Source organism: Electrophorus electricus, chromosome 6 (assembly GCF_041902795.1).
Source record: "Electrophorus electricus isolate QZ-2024a chromosome 6, ASM4190279v1, whole genome shotgun sequence".
NCBI classification, from domain to species: domain Eukaryota; kingdom Metazoa; phylum Chordata; class Actinopteri; order Gymnotiformes; family Gymnotidae; genus Electrophorus; species Electrophorus electricus.
Window position 1 is genome coordinate 8,854,052 of NC_137502.1, and position 18,317 is coordinate 8,872,368.

General features: G+C 43.9%; 1 protein-coding gene across 12 annotated transcripts in view; it reads left to right on the forward strand.

Annotated features, from left to right (window-relative positions):
• Positions 1-18,317, forward strand: part of ptprq (protein tyrosine phosphatase receptor type Q) — a 38,308-nt gene that overhangs the window by 2,652 nt on the left and 17,339 nt on the right. For 8 of the 12 annotated variants that reach the window (XR_014124126.1, XR_014124127.1, XM_081715762.1 and 5 more), the window contains 25 exons: positions 85-369; positions 992-1,261; positions 1,432-1,692; positions 1,806-1,936; positions 2,402-2,531; positions 2,830-2,983; positions 3,103-3,209; positions 4,628-4,725; positions 5,673-5,838; positions 6,745-7,008; positions 7,999-8,159; positions 9,747-9,858; positions 10,532-10,758; positions 11,922-11,991; positions 12,171-12,370; positions 12,480-12,720; positions 12,977-13,105; positions 14,860-15,006; positions 15,461-15,627; positions 15,738-16,233; positions 16,373-16,534; positions 16,623-16,802; positions 16,899-17,006; positions 17,154-17,435; positions 18,019-18,300. Coding sequence is in view for 10 of the 12 variants with exons in the window: in XM_081715762.1 (XP_081571888.1) it covers positions 85-369; positions 992-1,261; positions 1,432-1,692; positions 1,806-1,936; positions 2,402-2,531; positions 2,830-2,983; positions 3,103-3,209; positions 4,628-4,725; positions 5,673-5,838; positions 6,745-7,008; positions 7,999-8,159; positions 9,747-9,858; positions 10,532-10,758; positions 11,922-11,991; positions 12,171-12,370; positions 12,480-12,720; positions 12,977-13,105; positions 14,860-15,006; positions 15,461-15,627; positions 15,738-16,233; positions 16,373-16,534; positions 16,623-16,802; positions 16,899-17,006; positions 17,154-17,435; positions 18,019-18,300 (4,830 nt within the window). In the remaining 2 variants the exon portion in view is untranslated. Of the gene's footprint in view, positions 1-84; positions 370-991; positions 1,262-1,431; positions 1,693-1,805; positions 1,937-2,401; positions 2,532-2,829; positions 2,984-3,102; positions 3,210-4,627; positions 4,726-5,672; positions 5,839-6,744; positions 7,009-7,998; positions 8,160-9,746; positions 9,859-10,531; positions 10,759-11,921; positions 11,992-12,170; positions 12,371-12,479; positions 12,721-12,976; positions 13,106-14,859; positions 15,007-15,460; positions 15,628-15,737; positions 16,234-16,372; positions 16,535-16,622; positions 16,803-16,898; positions 17,007-17,153; positions 17,436-18,018; positions 18,301-18,317 lie in introns of those variants that run through there. The other 4 variants (XM_081715768.1, XM_081715764.1, XM_081715766.1 and 1 more) reach the window with 4 other exon arrangements.

An 18,317-nucleotide genomic window follows, 5' to 3' on the forward strand; every position in this document is an offset into this window, starting at 1 on the left:
CTACAGACACACACAGAATTGCAGATGTACTGAGAGGGCATGTTTTGTTTGTTTTTGCTTGTTGTTTTACATATCCCCCTACAGATCCAAACCCTCCACAAAATATTACAGTGACAGATGTCACACCCAATCAGATTAAGTTGTCTTGGGCTGCCCCAGACTCTACCCAGGATGCTTTGTTTGATCGCTACTTTCTGTGCTGGGTGAATGTAGCCCTTAGTACAGGAAAGGGTGTGTGGTTGAACAGAGGGAATCTGAGTGCTGTCATTGATGGGCTGGAGACTTTTCATGAGTACAGGGTCACTGTACTGTCAGTCACAGCAGATGGAGTGCAGAGTTTTGATGCCATACCCCTTGTTGTCATTACAGGTAAAGTCTTTGGTTGCTGTTTGCTGAATCAGCCTGATTCTTTATCAGTCATGTGCTGTACACTCAACAGCCACTTTATCATAGACACAGACGTTGTATGTTGAAATACGTACAGTGGCACCGTTTATCAGCCTCCCTCTACGCCATCAACACTGGACACTTTCTGACCACAGAACCACTGCTGGCCAGGTTTGGTGTGGGTGTGAGAATGCTCTCTATACAGCTGTGGCCCTGACATGATAGTGGCATGGTTGTGAGTCTGGAGCTGGTACAAGCCTATGGGACACAGCGGGGTATCTGTGGTCTTGACTTGTGTCAGCATCACTACTGTGTTGAGAGTGGCTTCCTCACAAAATACCACGTTAGCAGTGTCCTTGAGTCAGAAAATGACTATTAGTAAAGGGTTACAGAATGACAAAAACAAATTATGCATGGCCATATATTGTAAGGGCTTACAATATAAGATTCTAATTGTAATTGTAAGATTATAAGACTGTAACTTTACAGCCACAAGGTGTAGCTACCTGGTAGGTATTTCCCCTGAAGTGGCTGTTGAGAGTATATTTTATCCCCCTCATGCCTTACAGTATTGTTTGAAAGTTAGTGTAATCCTGTTTTTCAGAGGTCAGACCCCCATACAAAATATCAATTTCTGCAGTGGGACAAGTAAACATGACCTTGTGCTGGGAGCCTCTCCGGGATGATGTAGCTGATGGCTATTATGTCCAGCTTCGCCCACAAATAAGTCAGACCCATTCCAGAGAATTCTGGGTGAACAGCTCCAACTGTGTTACAACCGGCCAGCTGGTGGCTGGTGAGACGTATGAAGTAGGTGTGGTAGCGGAAAGGGGTGGGAATAGGAGCAGGGAGAGAACCATACAGCAGACCCTCAGTAAGCATAAACTACTTTTTAAATGTCTTACTTCTGCATTCATACATGTTCCATGCATACATTCTCTGTTCATTTTATGTAGAGGTATACATTTTTGTCTGTGTGTGTGTGCGTCTCTGTGTGAGTGTGTGTTTGCGTGTCTCTGTGTGTGTGTGTGCGCATCTTTTTAGAACCAGAAAGGGTCCATGATGCTGTTCCATATCTAGCGGGCACAAACTCTGTGGTCCTGTTTGTGCAGATGCCCAGCAGGGGTGTTTATGACGGCCTCTCCATAGCTTACGGGAACAGCAGCGTCTGGCTCCCTATGGCCCATGGGAGCAGCAAGGCTACAGTGTGGAACCTGACTCCAGGCACAGTCTATGACTTCCAGCTGTTTGTCACCAGCAGAGGCATGTGCAGCACCAGCTTCCGTCTGCTCCCCGTCCGAACCTGTGAGTGCTCTGCCAGATGGAACTGGCCACACACAGTGCTCTTATCCATCCTGATTGTATTGGGTGTGTTTGTGTGTGTGTGTGCTGGGTGGGCTGGTTGGTTGTGTGTGCAGGTCTGGCTCCTCCCATGGGCGTGCGTGCTGGTCTTGTCACAGACAGCTCGGTGGAGGTGCTATGGGACAGAGCTGAGGGCTATGGCCACTCTTATGAAGCACTCTGTGTGGACTGTAGCCACTCTGTCATGGTATGACTCTGTAGAATTTCATAAGATGATTATGAACTATAGAATAAGCTAAACTTTTCAGCATAAATCCTTGTGCAGAAGATTGTCATTGGGCACACCTTTGTCTCACATAAATACACCTGAGTTCGCGTTGGGGCTCACCAGTGTCTCACACAACTACATCTGAGATTGTGTTTGGGCTCACCATTGACTTACACCACTACAGCTGTGTTTGTGTTTAGGCTCACCAAGGACTCACACCACAGATGAGTGTGGCTTCATCACTGTCTCACAGTTAATAATGATGGGCAGGAGCATGAAAACACTGTGGATGTTTCACTGTGTTCCCTCTGTTACCCCACTGCAGACCCTTATTTGTTCAGAGCACATTCCTTCACTGTAACCCATATTTGTGTTTGTGCGTGTGTGTGTGCGTGTGTGTGTGCGCGTGTGTGTGTGTGTGTGTGTGTGTGTGTGTGTTTGTAGGTGCAGAAAGTGTTGCAGACTAGGGTGGTGTTTAAGGATGTGGTCCCAGGAATGCTGTGTAACATCTCAGTGCGAACAGAGAAGGAGTTGTTCAGAGACAGTACAGCTGTGTTCCTAAGTATCAGAGCATGTATGTGCACACACTTTTCAGATCAGTTCATACAGAACATTTAGAAGTGTATGCCCATCTGTTTGTTTGTGCGTGTGTGCACGTGTGTGTGTGCGCGTGTGTGTATGCGCACGCGTGTGTGTGTGCGCATGCGTGTGTGTGTGTGCACGCGTGTGTGCGCACGTGTTGGTGTGTGTGTATGTGTGTGTGTATGTGTGTGTGTGTGTGTGTGTGTGTGTGTGTGTGCGTGCGCGGGCGCGCGCGCGTGTGTGTGTTTGTGTTTACATGTGTGTGTGTGTGTGTGTGTGTGTTTGTGTAGACCCCAGTTCAGTCACCCTCCTGCCTGTCCAGAGAACGGTATCGTCTCTTATTGTGAGCTGGAGGGAGGGCCCAGGGGTGTGTGATTTGTTCATCTTTTCACTCAGGAACGCGACCTATAACCTGCAGACCAGCCTGAGAGCCTCCGATGACAGGTATGAACTGGTCTCAGATCAACTCTTAAATTGAACTGCTTGAGCTATGAGCCATTTTGTCTTATTAGCTGATACTGGTCCACTGCATGAATAATGATTGTAACTGGTTTTCTCACCAGATCCTGTCACGTTGACCATCTTCCATCAGGAAGTGTTTATACTGTTGAGGTTACAAGTGTCAGTGGGGAAAGACACAGTGTTCCATCTGCTGTGACTGTTAACACACGTGAGTAAACATAATTATAATAAAAGGTTTCATTTATGTAGTGCCTTTCTCAAACTCGAGATCACTTTACAATGAAACGATGGAGAGAAAAAGAACAAAAGAGATATCAATTAACACATTTAACACATTAACAACTATTTAACAGAGAAAAGGTGATGAAACATTTTGAGAAAAGAGATATGTTTTAAGCTGGGATATGGAAGAGAAAAGTGAAGAGCAGAGAGAGATTGAGTGTTCCACAATTTTGGAGCCATGACACTAAAAGATCGACATTCTGCTAGGTAGGGAAATGCAAGACCGAATATGCAAGCTTATACTGAACGCGTTCAGGGACAGGGGGCCAGTGTAACTGATATAGAATTGGGGTGATTCGGGCTGAATTTCTAAGAGAATTCTCGTGGCTGAATTTTGAACATGCAGTGAGCGGATGGTTTTGTTTGGGATGCCGATGAAGAGAGAGTTGCAGTAATCAAGACGGGAGGTGATGAAAGCATGAATGAGTCTCAGCATCATGTTTGGAGAGCATGGGTCTAGAAATATTGTGGAGATGAAAAAAAACACTTCAGCACACATGCACACGTGTGTAATGCTCATTTGAAGCAAGCAGGCTTAATCCAAATTTAGAAAACTCCCTAGTAAATTTCTTTATATTCTAAGGTTATGTCATTAAAGTTATGTAATTTTCAAAGGTTTCAAAGGTTATGTAATTAATGGAGTAATTAATGGAAATAATGGAGCTAGTTAATGGATAATGGAGCACAAAAATTCCATTCTGAATGTCATCAAAATACTTTGAAGAGGTGCCCTGAGAGGCGTTCCCGGTGTTCCGGTGTCTCCTGTGTTTGATCCACTTTTGATCTAATCTGATACCTGTACCAAGAGAAATTCCTCATACATTTGGCGCATGGTACATAACGATTGTTTTTGTGATTCTGAAATGGAAAGCTGCTCAGTGCCTTACGCTTGCTACTGCAATATGCTTCCCCCTGCTGGATAGGATCAGCGCTAAGACTTGTACCCTCTCAATCAGCTGTAAGGCTGGTTCCATCAGAACAAGCCTTATTGGCAATGATTGCTATCCCGATATTGGAAAGAGACAGTGAGATGCTGGTATTATAAATGATGTCATTTCTATGTGATGTGGTATACTGCAGCTGTTATATTGCCCCTGCATAAATGAAATGCTAAAAGAATCCAAAGCTTTTAAGAGGGCTGCTGATAGTTTCGAGAAAATCTGGATGTGCAGCTGCAGAGCAAATGCCGTTATGCACACATTTTTACATTAATCCTTTTACTCCATAATATGTGAACGCATGAGAAACTTTGACCCCGTGCGCTTGCTTGCACCTTACGCCATCTCTCATGCATTTGGCTAGATTTGTATTTATACATCCTTCTTATCAATTTTTGTACTGCAGTGCCAGCCCCTCCTGATGACATCACCTTTATTGAACAGGAAGGGAATGGCATGTACATCACCTGGACACATGCGCAGGGCAAAGTGGATGGGTACAGGGTAGGCCAACTGGGGTCATGCTACCTCTTCAGTGAAAAGCACATATTGACATTGTGATTTTCCACCGCAATAATTTACACCAACGTGGGCAGAAGTACAGAGATGCTATGCATTTGATATTATGAATGGGAATGGAATGTCAAAAAAGCTCCTAAAAGAATTTATCAAGCAGTATTGTGTATATGCGTGTGTGTGTATGCGTGCGTGTGTGTATGCGTGCGTGTGTGTGTATGCGTGCGTGTGTGTGTATGCGTGTGTGTGTGTGTGCGTGTGTGTGTGTGCGTGTGTGTGTGTGCGTGTGTGTGTGTATGCGTGTGTGTGTGTGCGTGTGTGTATATGCGTGTGTGTATGCGTGCGTGTGTGTATGCGTGCGTGTGTGTATGCGTGCGTGTGTGTGTATGCGTGTGTGTGTATATGCGTGTGTGTGTGTGTGTGCGTGTACGTGTGTATGCGTGTGTGTGTGTGTGTGTGTGCGTGTGTATGCGTGTGCGTGCGTATGCGTGTGTGTGTGTGTGAGAGAGAGAGAGAGAGAGAGAGAGGGAGAGGGAGGAAAAGAGAGCGAGTGCAACTGAGGCAGTTGGGGAAAGCAGGACACCTGTTTAAACTTTTATACCACCTGCCTCACCTGAGACGTTGCCTAGCGACAGCTCCTCGGCTTTACCTGCTCAGGTTACTGACTTTTTAAATAATACATCCAAATCTCACAATATACCCCACACTGGGGCAGAGAGAGAGCAAGGCTGTGCAAAGGTATGTGCTATCAGTGTCTTTAGTTAGGAGAGTCTCTGGACGGACTTTCCCACAGAATATACACTCATACATACATTCAAACAGCCTGTTCTTTCTTTCTTTCTTTCTTTCTTTCTTTCTTTCTTTCTTTCTTTCTTTCTTTCTTTCTTTCTTTCTTTCTTTCTTTCTTTTTATTCTGTCTCTTGCTCCCTCTGCAGTTGCATTACGGACTCGCCGCCGACATTCCTCTCCCTCGCCAGGTCGATGTGCGTAGCAATAGCGTGAGGATAAGTGACCTGACCCCAGGAAGTGATTACCAGTTTGTGATCCAGTCTTTCTTGGGGTTTGATTTCAGCCAGAGCATTACCAGAAACACCTCCACCAGTAAGAGCCTGATTACATCATCACAGTCACAGAGGCTTACTGGGTAACCTTCTCAGACGGCTGCGAATCTAAATACAGGAGTCTTCAAAGTGTAGTTGCTGGTGATTAAAAGGAATGGGAATTAACAATAGGTTCAGATGTAATATTACAATTAACAATAGGTTCAGATGTAATATTACAATTAACAATAGGTTCAGATGTAATATTACAATTAACAATAGGTCCAGATGTAATATTACAATTAACAATAGGTTCAGATGTAATATTACAATTAACAATAGGTCCAGATGTAATATTACAATTAACAATAGGTCCAGATGTAATATTACAATGATAATTCAATGTAATTAGATATTATAATATATTTAGAATTTGTTTTTCAGACAACAAGTGAATCTTGCTTGCATTTGTTTTTTAGAAGTTGTATGTATCAGTTTTAGATCAGATTTAAGGGGTGGAGGGAGAGAGTGCTTGATGGTCCACTACTGATAAAAGGTCCTCAGTAAATCTCTCTTTGTAACGTTAAAGGTTTTTATTTATTTATTCATTTAAGGATTTATTTAGAAACACATTTCTGTCAGTATGGCAATTTGTAATTGAATTGATTTCCTCCCTACCCCTCATTAGAAATGGCGCAAGATAACGATTGATCCTTTGTTTATATTAACGAAAACACTCTGATAAACTGCTTTATTCTGTTAGTGTTGTTTTTTGTTGTTGTTTTTTTTGTTGTTGTTAATGTAAATTTGTAACTTTTTGTCTTTGTCTCTTTGTTGTATTCTCTTACTGCTGGCAAAAAAAAGGAACGTGAAGCCCAGATAGCCTTTGATGTCCTTGTACAGTGGGGTGAAAATTAGCGGTGAGACCTGCTCAGTGATGAGTACCATCTCTATTCCTTTCACTCAGGGCCTGCAGGGTTGTGTTTGCTCTCTCTTGTGCATGCCAACTCCTCATCTGCCACACTGGCGTGGGCCACGGCCACTGAAGGGCCATTCGACTTCCACCGAGTGACAGTTAATAACGGCTCACGCAGCTGGGTGTTCAGTGTGAGCGCGGGCATTCGGGAGTACACACTGGACGGCCTCCGTCCCGGGTGTTCCTACAACGTCACGGTGGAGCGCGTCAGGAAGATGCAGAGTGGAACCTCTGCCACGGTCTCCTTTCAAACAGGTTACCGCGCTTTTAAAAGGCTTTGCATTAGAACAACATACTGACACTTTCACGAATGTCCCTCAGGGCTTGCCGTTCCTAAAACCCCAGTCAGCTAGTTTTAAAGTTAAACATTCAAATAGAAAATAAAGATGCAGCCTTCAGGATTAAAGACAATCGCTGGTCCTGTCCTTTATTGCAGGTTAACGTTAACAAGTATTATTGAGGCATCCTTTGGAGAATGTCTAACAATCAAATGAAGAGCCCACATTTTTATAGATTTGTCAGAAGTGATTATGTATTCACCCCACCTTTTTTACATACTAGTGTTTGCATTCGTCACCATTACATCCAAACCATACATTAGTCAACATATGCAAACTGATATTCACCACCCACACCAGTTGGAACCCCTTACCACCACATTCAAAGAGAAAACGTCTCTTAACCTAATCCTAAAGAAGATTGTTTTTCTATACTGTCCTGAGTCTGGTGGAGAGGTCATATAGCATACCCTGAGGTCCACCAAAGTCTACCCAGTATCCTTTGCTGAAGCCTGCAGTGGCCTCTGCCCCATACACAAATCACTCTGAAAGGGCACAGAACCTCTCTACTCCCCTATGTCTTATGTTTTTAATATGTCTAATGCACTGTTAGGCCTCTATTCCCTGGAATTACTCTTTTTATTACCTCATCTGAGAAAAAAAAGGTTTGGGGTTTTGCAGGGTAGTTGTAAAAGTTCTCAGTCTTATCTTGTAAGAAGCGTAGTGATAAAGCTTTTTGCCTGACCTTAAGGATAAACCTAAACTACAAAAATGGTTTTCTTGTAAGAGTGAACAGCAACCAAATAATACTGCCTACAGCCACTGTATATGGAACTGGATTAGAATGTCATGAATATAAGCCTCATGTGATGAATCTGTGCAATAAAGCATATTTAAGCGTGGTGTGTGTGTGTGTGTGTGTGTGTGTGTGCGTGTGTCTGTGTGTGTGTGTGTGTGTATACTTCAGTCCCTGCTAGTCCTGAGGATGTCTGTGTGGTCAATGTGTTTTCTCATTCCTTCTCCCTCCACTGGTTGGCCTCCTCTGGATGTGATCAGCAATACTTGGTTAAGCTCATCCCAGACCATGGCAATGTCTCCTTGACAACCATGCCAAATGGGCATGTTCAGGTATCAAGCTTGCCTGGCCTTTATTCAGCATATGTATGCATATGAGTGTTAGTTTTATCTCTTTCTTTCTATCTTTCTTTCTTTCTTTCTTCCTTTCTTTGTCTCACAAACACTCACTCATACAGCCACCCTACCTTTTGAATGTCAGGTGTCAGGTGGTAGGGTATCCATGTCAGCTGGGCGGAGTGTGTGGATGGAGGTTAGGGAGGGAGGGTGAGAGGGAAGGAGGGAGAGAACAAGAGAGAGGGAGAAAGCGCACGTGTGCATTTGAGAGAAAACGATCAACTTTTAATGACTTTGAATTGCGGTGGTGGACAAGTCGTTTCGGACCTGGAGAATTCACCCAGCACAGGCCAGCTGTTGCCCCAACCTGCCACTCTCTCTCTCCGTGAGGGGCCACCATGGCACCCTGCCTACCCCTGCTGCTTGTCCTGTGTGTGGCCCTCACCAACGTACAGGTAGGCCTTGTCACCTCTGACACTGAGTGAACAGGTATAACAGGCATGAAGATGACACAAGGATGCAGACAGTTCTGTTCTGTTCAGAGATGCATGCACTGTACAGGCTTTTCATCTCTCCATCCCACACAAATACTCAGGCTCACTTTTCCCAGGTAGAAGATTTATATGGTACTGACACAAAACCAAAGCTTGTAAATGTGTTTGGCATAGTGTAGCTATACTTCTTGTGGCATGTGATTGAATGTATCTCCATGTAATCTCCATAAAAGTGAGGAACCGCAGTTCTATGATACATCAGGGAGAAAATTAGGAAAGTGCCCATGGAGATATTCTGTGAATTATTCTTCTGGTTTAGGTATAGCCAAAAGCTTTAGCTGAGATATTGAATATGTTGTATACTGAATTTAAGTCCTTCTTATATATATATATATATATATGAAAAATGATAAAAAGATTAAATATATATATATATATATATATATATATATATATATATATATATATATATATATATATATAATTTTTGCCTTATCATTTTAGCATATTTCTTTAGTCAGACAGTACTTGAGTGATCCATTTGGTTAGTCATGATGTGCTGATGATACTGGATATCTAATAATACCTAAACAAAAGCTTGTTTTGGTTATATATTAATTACTCAATTATTTAATGTTGAATAAACAGCCTATGTTTCAGATAATCTGGCATTGTTCAGTTTTGGTAATGCTTCTCTCTGTGTGTGTAAACAGATAGTAAAGCTAACATTTCATAAGTCCTGTGTGTTTGGAGTTTTATGACCAGCAAGCAGATGTGTGTTATCTATTCTGTTGTGATTTAATCTGTTGGCTGCTCTGTGTCTTTCCAGTCAAATGAGTTGTTGTGTTTGAGTGTATAGCTCCATTATCTCTTGGATTACATTTTTTGTAGCATTGCTCGAATTTTTCCAAGTTGAAATGAAGGCATGATGCAGAAGGATGATGACATTAGATGAGATGGCTCCGCCTCCTGCATGCTCAGTTCAATATCACAGCTCTGCTCAGCCTGCCTGGCTATGGAAGGACATCTTTATCCAGTACTCATGAGTCGGGTGTCTCTCTGTGTGTTTTTGAATGTATGTGTGTCACAGGCCAATGTGTCCAATGTGAATCCAGGGACATCCTACACAGTAACAGTCAGCGTAGTAGCCTCCTCAGGGCTCAGCTCTCCTGTCAGCCGTATAGTTACCACTATCGAATCTGGTGAGTGTGTGTGTGTGTGTGTGTGTGTGTGTGTGTGTGTGTGAGAGAGAGAGAGAGAGAGAGAGAGAGAGAGAGGGTATATGTGGATGTATTGAGTGTGTTTCAAGTGAAGTGAATAGGTTGTTATTAGTCCATGTGATTCATCATCACTACAATGGCTCCCCTAATAGAAATGCATAAAGCATGTGTTTAGAGGTTGTGGTTTCTTGGATTGTGAGCTGAAATGATATTAAGTGTGTGTGCATGTGTTTTATGCAAGTTTATCTGCACATGCATTATTGATTCTGATCACAATTGGTTGGGGGCACTGGAGTGCACTGTTGTCAGTGTGCCCAATCAGTGCTCTCTGACACTCCCAGGAAAAGCCAAGACACCAGCCAACCACTTGTGCAAAAGGCCATATCTTAGACCCTGCCAGTGACAATCATACAATCAACGGGTCATATGATAGCTCAGAAAAGAATCAAGGGGGATTAAATGTAATGGAACCATGGGAATCACATATTTGGCTATTCATTCTTTTGTAATACTAAAACGACACATGTATAAGTGGTAATGTCACTGTTTTATTATGTGTGTGTGTGTGTGTGTGTGTGTGTGTGTGTGTGTGTGTGTGTGTGTGTGTGTGTGTGTGTGTGTGTGTGTGTGTGTGTGCTTGTCTGTGTACATGTAGTTCCTCCTGCTCCCTCTAAACCAGAAGGTGAAAGAATGGGGTCCAATGGAATCCTCCTCTCCTGGAAGATGCCATCGCCTCCTGACACAAATATCCACTCATTTATCATCAGATACAAGGAAGTGTGTCCATACCCTGATCCCACCTTCACTGAGATCGCCAAGAACCTGGACATCCCAGAGACCCTGCTGAACACTCTCAATCCAGGGGCCACTTACAAAATCATGGTACACACACAACCTAACACACTTACAAATCAACAGCAGAATACCCAACACGTTGATTAGACTACTACCAGTTTAATGCTGTCTGTGTAAGAAACCACTGAATGATTTTAGTGTTTTGTAAGTCGTGTGCAAAGGAGTAGATTGTCATTAGGATAATATGGACTGAGACCTGACCTGGGTCAGGACAGGTATGATCAGGGGTGAAAGAAGCACACAGAACTACTATTCAACCTAGTTAAAAGTGAAGGTCCACCTATAAAAAAGTTAAAATAATAAGATATTTAACTTTTCAAAATATGCATGTTTTATGATCTTACTAAAGTAACTAGTCATTGCACAAATGTAGTGGAGTTAATAGTAAGATCCATCCCTGATGGTAGAGGAAATATTCCCTAAAAGTGTACATCGGTAAAGCATGAATACTCACAAATAACACTTAAATACAGTAATGGAGTACTTTTACTCTGTTACTCTCCACATATATATGTAATATACAGTAATATTTGCTTGATTATAGTAATATATTGTTTCTAATTTTAGAACAATAGGTTAGATGATCACCAGAAGAAAGTGAATAAAACAAAAAAGAATACAAATGAAATTCTAAAATTATTGTTATTCTATGCAAACATCAAAAGATATAGATGTATATTACATTAAAAATACACCAAGCTGTAATGCAGAGGGTGTGTTTATTAACTGTGGGTGATGCCACCAATGATTTATAGTTTGTAAAGGTATAGTACACTCTGGACATTCAGCGGGACTTGAACTGTCTGTGGGAAAGTTGCCAGTGGCATCCATTCCATTGGTCCCATTCAATTATTAATCTGTTTTGAATTATTGATCTGGTAAAGAGATCTATGGATCTATGATGGATCTCTGTTTTCCGTTATTTGTCTACTGAATTCATTATCATGGTATGTCATGACCTTTCATTCCCCTAAGCACTGTTTGTGTGTGTGTGTGCATGTGTGTGTGTGGAACATATGAAAGTGTACATACTGTGGTGTGTTGGGGTCTGTTATCATGTGCAGATCACATTTCACATGGGTCAGTGTTAATGCGCTGATTGTGTGTGAGAGGGTGTGTGTGTATATGTGCTTAAGTTGTGTGGGTTGATCATTTACTCCATCCACTTCCAACCCCACACCACCTCATAGGTTGCAGCAGTGAACAAGGCAGGAACTGGACCTTTCAGCCCAATTCTTTACTTCAAAACTGCTGAGGCCCGTAAGACCCTTATAGTTACTATTTGCATCTGCATATTTTCCATAGATATTTACGCAAACTGCGTTTCTGAGGGCAGGAGGCCAATATTGCAACAACATTTAACAAATAATTAGCAGGTAACAAATTAATATCCTTAGCATATTAATTTGTTACCTGTGTGTGTGTGTCCTCTCCTGCAGCCCCTGGCATGGTGACAAACCTCACAGCCTATGCCCAGAATCACTCCACGGTGATAGTGACGTGGTTTCTACCCGTACGCATAAACGGGCTTATCAACAAGTTTGCAGTGAAAGCCAAGATTGCACGGACAGGCCAGATAGTCCATACTCTGGAGCTGAAGGCGGAGGACATCATGAATGGAGCTCTGCCCCACTGCAATGTATGCCAGAACGCCAGTGGCAGGCTTCAACACCCACATGAGTGCATGCGTGCTTTAGGGAGATCTTTGGAGACTTCACCATACGTTCCACTCTGTCTGTATGCTCCAGGATGCTGCAGACATCTTGTCTCGTGGGACTCCCAGTCCCTCAGAGTCCTCGCTGATGACATCCGCCGTGATGCCACCAGTCACGCTGTCAGCCATTCCTTCTTCTTCCATATGGAATGTACCAATCAATGTGGCACTGGACAAGCTCCACCCCTTCACAGCTTATGTATTTGAGGTGTCTGCCTTCACCACTGATGGAGAGGGGCAGATCGCCAGCACGATGGTCCGCATGCCTGAGGCGGGTGCGCTCACAAAATAAATACAGATACATGCCATTTATAGTCACACTCATTTGTGTAAATCGTGTGTGGTGCCTTAATGTGTTAGGTGTGTGTGGTATATAATTGTGTAAAGTGTCTGTGTGGAGCATTATTCAGAGCACGTGGTGCATTTTTGCATAAAGCGTGTATGATGTGCTACTGTGTTAGGTGTGTGTGTGTGGTGTCTTTTGTAATGTGCAATTTGGTGTGTTACAGCATGAATTGTGTGTAATTGTAGCTCCAGAGGATCCTCCGCACAATTTGGTGTTAGGGAACATCACCTCGAAGTCTCTGACTCTGTCCTGGTATCCTCCTGCCATCGTTACAGGACGTTTCAGCTACATCATCCAGCTCTACGGCCCAGAAGGTAGCCTTCTCCATCAGCCTCACTAACACCTCACGAACACATTATTTACACATCAGCCTCACTGTCACATAGCTAACACATCAGCCCCACTAATGCCTCAGCCTCACTTTCACATAGCATATCAACCTCACTGACACATAACTTACACATCAGCCCTACTTACACCTCACTAACACATCATCTTCACTTTCATGTAGCTAACACATCAACCTCACTAACACCTCACCAACACATAACTAATACATCAGCCCCACTAACACATCAGCCTCACTAATACATAGCTAACTTGTCAACCTCACTAACACATAACTAACACCTCAGCCTCACTAATACATAACAAACACATCAGCCCCATTAACACATAACCAACACATCAGCCCCACTAAAACTTCACCAACACCTCAGCCTCACTAACACATAGCTAACACCTCAGCCTCACCAACACATAACTAACACATCAGCCCCACTAACACATAGCTAACTTGTCAACGTCACTAACACAACATCTCAGCCTAAGTAATACATAACCAACACATCAGCCCCATTAACACCTCACTAACACATACGCCTCACTAACACATAACTAACACCTCAGCCTCACTAACACATAACTAACACATCAGCCTCACTTTTGCATAGCTAACATATCAACCTCACTAACACCTCACCAACACATCAGCCTCACTAACACATCTGCCCCACTAACACATCAGCCTCACCAACGCATAGCTAACATATCAATCTCACTAACACATAGGTAACACATCAACCTCACTAACACATAACTAACACCTCAGCCTCACTAACACATAACTAACACATCAGCCTCACTTTCACATAACTAACACATCAACCTCACTAACGCCTCACCAACACATAACTAACACATCAGCCCCACTAACACATCAGCCTCACTAACACATAGCTAACTTGTCAACCTCACTAACACATAACCAACACATCAGCCCCACTAACACCTCAGTAACACATCAGCCTCATTAACACAGAGCTAACATATCAGTCTCACTATCACCTCAGCCTCATTAATACATAGCTAACACATCAACCTCACTAACACATAACTAACATATCAGCCTCACTAACACAAAACTTACACACAAGCCTCACGTACACCTCACTAACCTATAATTACATCAGCCTCACTAAGACCTTACTAACACAAAAGTAACACATTATCTTCACTAACACATCAGATAACGGATAACAGATAACACCTCGCTAACATCTGACTATTACATCAGAATCTAACAACACTGTTAGCAGCATTGGTGTTATATAAAAATAAATAACCTTTAGTCTCTAATAAAACTGTTAATAAACCTTTGCGCTAATATGCAGAAAACGTTTTTAAAGCACTTGGTAGGTGTCCTTATCCAGAGAGACTTACAGAAATGCTGTGTAGAGAGAGAGAGAGAGAGGGAGAGCGAGAAAAATGTTAGCTACAGATGTGGGTATATTGTGGAAATGAGCAAGGGGTAGTTGAATGGAAAAGAGTTAATAAATATAAATACATAAATACTAATATATACAGTGACATAGAGGTGAGTCTTCAGTCTTCAGCAGATGTCTACTTGATGTCTTCTTTGTCTTGAGGCATGGAGGTTCAGGTTGAGCAGTACTGGAGGCTCAAAGGCAGTACAGTGCAGAACGGGGTTGATACATGAGCACTGCTGGCCATTACGTCTTATTTCTTATCTTTCTGTATGTGCATGTATGTGGTGTGTGAGCTGTAGGCTTTATTAGTGAGAACAGTACGAATGAGCCGACGTTTGCTTATACTGGACTGACTCCCTATACGCGCTACCGCATTATCGTCAGGGCCAGATCAGCTGGGGCTACAGGACCAGCAACAGAGACCAGCATTTCAACATCTCCAGAGGGTAAGGTCTATACACACACTCTCTCTCACCACACACACACACACACACACACACACACACACACACACACATACACACACACACACACACACACACACACACCAACTAGAACCAACTTAATCCTTTATCACAATATATTGTTTCTGTAGTTTCTTGAACTGTACATAATACTGTACATATTTTCAAACACTACGTGAATATGAATTGAATACTGTTTGGAAAAATACTGGGCTATGATGTATATATTATCATGTGAAAATGATCATTAAGGTCTGTGATTTTACTGCATGTTCTGCCCCCTACTTGGAAAAAAGAACACAAGTACATTATGGCAAAGTTATAGTGCCCTACGTGTTGCAACACTACCCCAAAGTGTTTTGCAGGTGTCTATCACTATGTGACATTTTGCTTGTGTATGTGTGTCTGTCCGTCTGTCTGTCTGTCTGTCCGTTAGCTCCCAGTGCAGTGTCTGCTCTAAGAGCAGAATCAATAGACTCTATATCTGTGGTTCTATTCTGGGACATGCCCAGACAGCCAAATGGCCTCATCACTCAGTACCGTGTACTGGTCCTGCACTATGAGACACTTGTACAAGACATCACCCTCCAGGGACTACAACAGGTGAATGCACACACAACAGAAAACACAGTTGTATTATGCGGACTTCGAGAATTCCCAGGGCTGTATGTATTTGTGACTAAAGGATGCTGTGTTGTGATTACATGTCATAGGATGTGAACAAGACTGCTGATGATGTTGGTATGTTGCCAGGAGGTTACAATAACAGCAGCTCCCAAGTGCTGCATCGCTATGCGAGGTCGCTTAGCAATATTACCACAGCAACGACACCCTCAGCTCTCGCTTCCGCCAGCTCCCAGCCCACACAGAGCCCCAGCAGCTTCTCTGGCACTGACTCTGCCCACTCAAACCACACTCTCTCGCATGGTGCCTTGAGAACGGACCTTCCCCTGACGCCAACACCGCCAGCCACACCTCCACCTTGGCTTACTGCTACCTTTGGCAGTGGCACTGCTATGCCCAGTGTGGCTAACACTGAGACTGCGACCCTAAAGAGGGTGACTGACCTATCACCTGTGACCTCAGGCTCTGACCGACCAACCATTCTCAGCCCTGCCCAACCACAACCCTCCACCAGGGCAGCGGTCACAGACTTGACCAACCAGCCCCGCATCACCACGCTAGCACCAGGCACAAGCAATATTTTAGGTAACAAAGCTTCTGGAACTCTACCTCTATTACCGCTTATTTAATAGGAAAATGCAATATTGTATTGCTGTGTAATTACTGCACTATTGCCTTTTTTCATGTGGCTCACCAATTGGTTGTGTGTATGTGTGTATGACAGTTCTCCCACCCGTCGTAAGGGTTGTCAGCCTGCAGTCTGATAACATTTCCTACATGGTGGAGGAACTCCAACCTTTCACTGAGTACAACTTCAGCGTGTCTGCCTACACTGTCGTTGGACAGGGGCCCGCAACCCTAATCACAGTGAAAACCACAGAGCAGGGTAAAGTGGGCCCTCACCCACACACTGGTATTGCCAGGCAAATACGCAAGTGTCTGACACTAATGTAAACATCTGTGGGCTTCTTTAGTGCCCAGCTCGGTCCGGGATGTGCTCTATCACAACATAAACTCCACTTCGGTCTATGTGATCTGGAGCAGTCCTCTGAGCCCCAACGGCAAGATCACGCACTACACTGTCTACATACTCAACCTACAGAGCCAAAAAGCCCAGCAATACGTCAGTAACACCACCAGCATTCTTCTCACAGGCAAGTGGATCATTTAAGAGCCATGGATTGAGTGGGCACCCTGCTAATTTGGTGTGAATAAACTGTAAGGTGTTAAGGCATTAATACCCCCCACAGGTTTGGAGAAATACACGCGATACAAACTACGTGTCGCTGCTTCTACTGCGGTAGGGGAGAGCCCGCTGTCTGCCCAGGATGACATCTTCATACTGACGCCTGAGGATGGTAAGACTGTCTCTGTGGGTCATTCTCATACACATGTTCACACATATTCCATCTCTCTATCTCTCACATTCTGCCTCTGTCTTTCACTCCTAAACACACACACACAGTGTATTAATATGATTTCCTCCCACTTTGTGCTCCCGTCAGTTCCGGACTCTCCTCCGCACGATCTGATCGTAACGAACACCACGTCTTCCACTGCCACAGTCACCTGGTCCCCTCCTGACAACCCTAATGGCATCATCCGCCTGTATGAAGTTTTCTACGGCAACGGCACCTACACCAACGCCGTCAACAGCACCTTGGCCAGTGTTACCCTGCACAACCTGAAACCTTACACTCTGTACAATGTAACTGTGCGGGCGTACACCCAGCTGGGCCACGGGGACCAGACCTCCCACACCCTACAGATGTTGTCTGGAGAGGATGGTGGGTCTCTCAGGGCTTGTGTGGAACTATAGGAGAACCTCGCTCCTCAGCTAAAAACTGGGTCATGTTGTTGATTCTTTGACTATTATTGCAATGTCTTCCAGTAATGTTTTACGAATGTCTTGATGTATACTAACAATATAATGGTGGACTCACTGGTTGAATGTGGTGAAAGACATGAATGGTCTGAGTGGATCATGAGAATGGTCCAATCAGTACCCCCACTGAACACTCCACAGTGGAGGGATGTTCACAACTCCAGTCCTTTATTAGAGGGCTCATATGCAAGCTGTGACCTTTTGGAATATCAATATTGCAAGAGGGTGATATTGCAACAACAATTAACAAACAATTAGTAGTTGCTGATGTGCGTGTATGTGTGTGTACTGCTTGTGTGTGCATGTGTGTATATGCATGTGTGTGCATGCGTGTGTGTGTGTGTGTGTGTGTGTGCGGGTGCGCACGTGACTGTGTGTTTGTGTAAGCGCGCGCGCATCTGTGTGTGTGTGTGTGTGTGCGTGTGTGTTTGTGTGTGCGTGTCTGTGTGTGTGTGTGTGTCTGTGTGTGCGTGTGTGTATTTCAGTGCCTGGTAGTGCACCATATGACCTGGTCTATGAGAGCATCAGCCCCAGCGAAGTGAATGTGTCGTGGCAGCCCCCGGCTGTGCCCAACGGCCTCATTGTGTACTACAGCATGGAGTACTGGAATGCCACACACACCCTGAACCTGAGCACACAGGCTCCGGCTGCCCTGCTCTCCAACCTGCGCAAGTACGCCCTCTACCACCTCAACGTGCAGGCAGCCACCCGGGTGGGTGTGGGCAACTACACCAGTGACATCCTCAACATCACCACCCTGGAGGACGGTGAGTGCGTGTAGGAA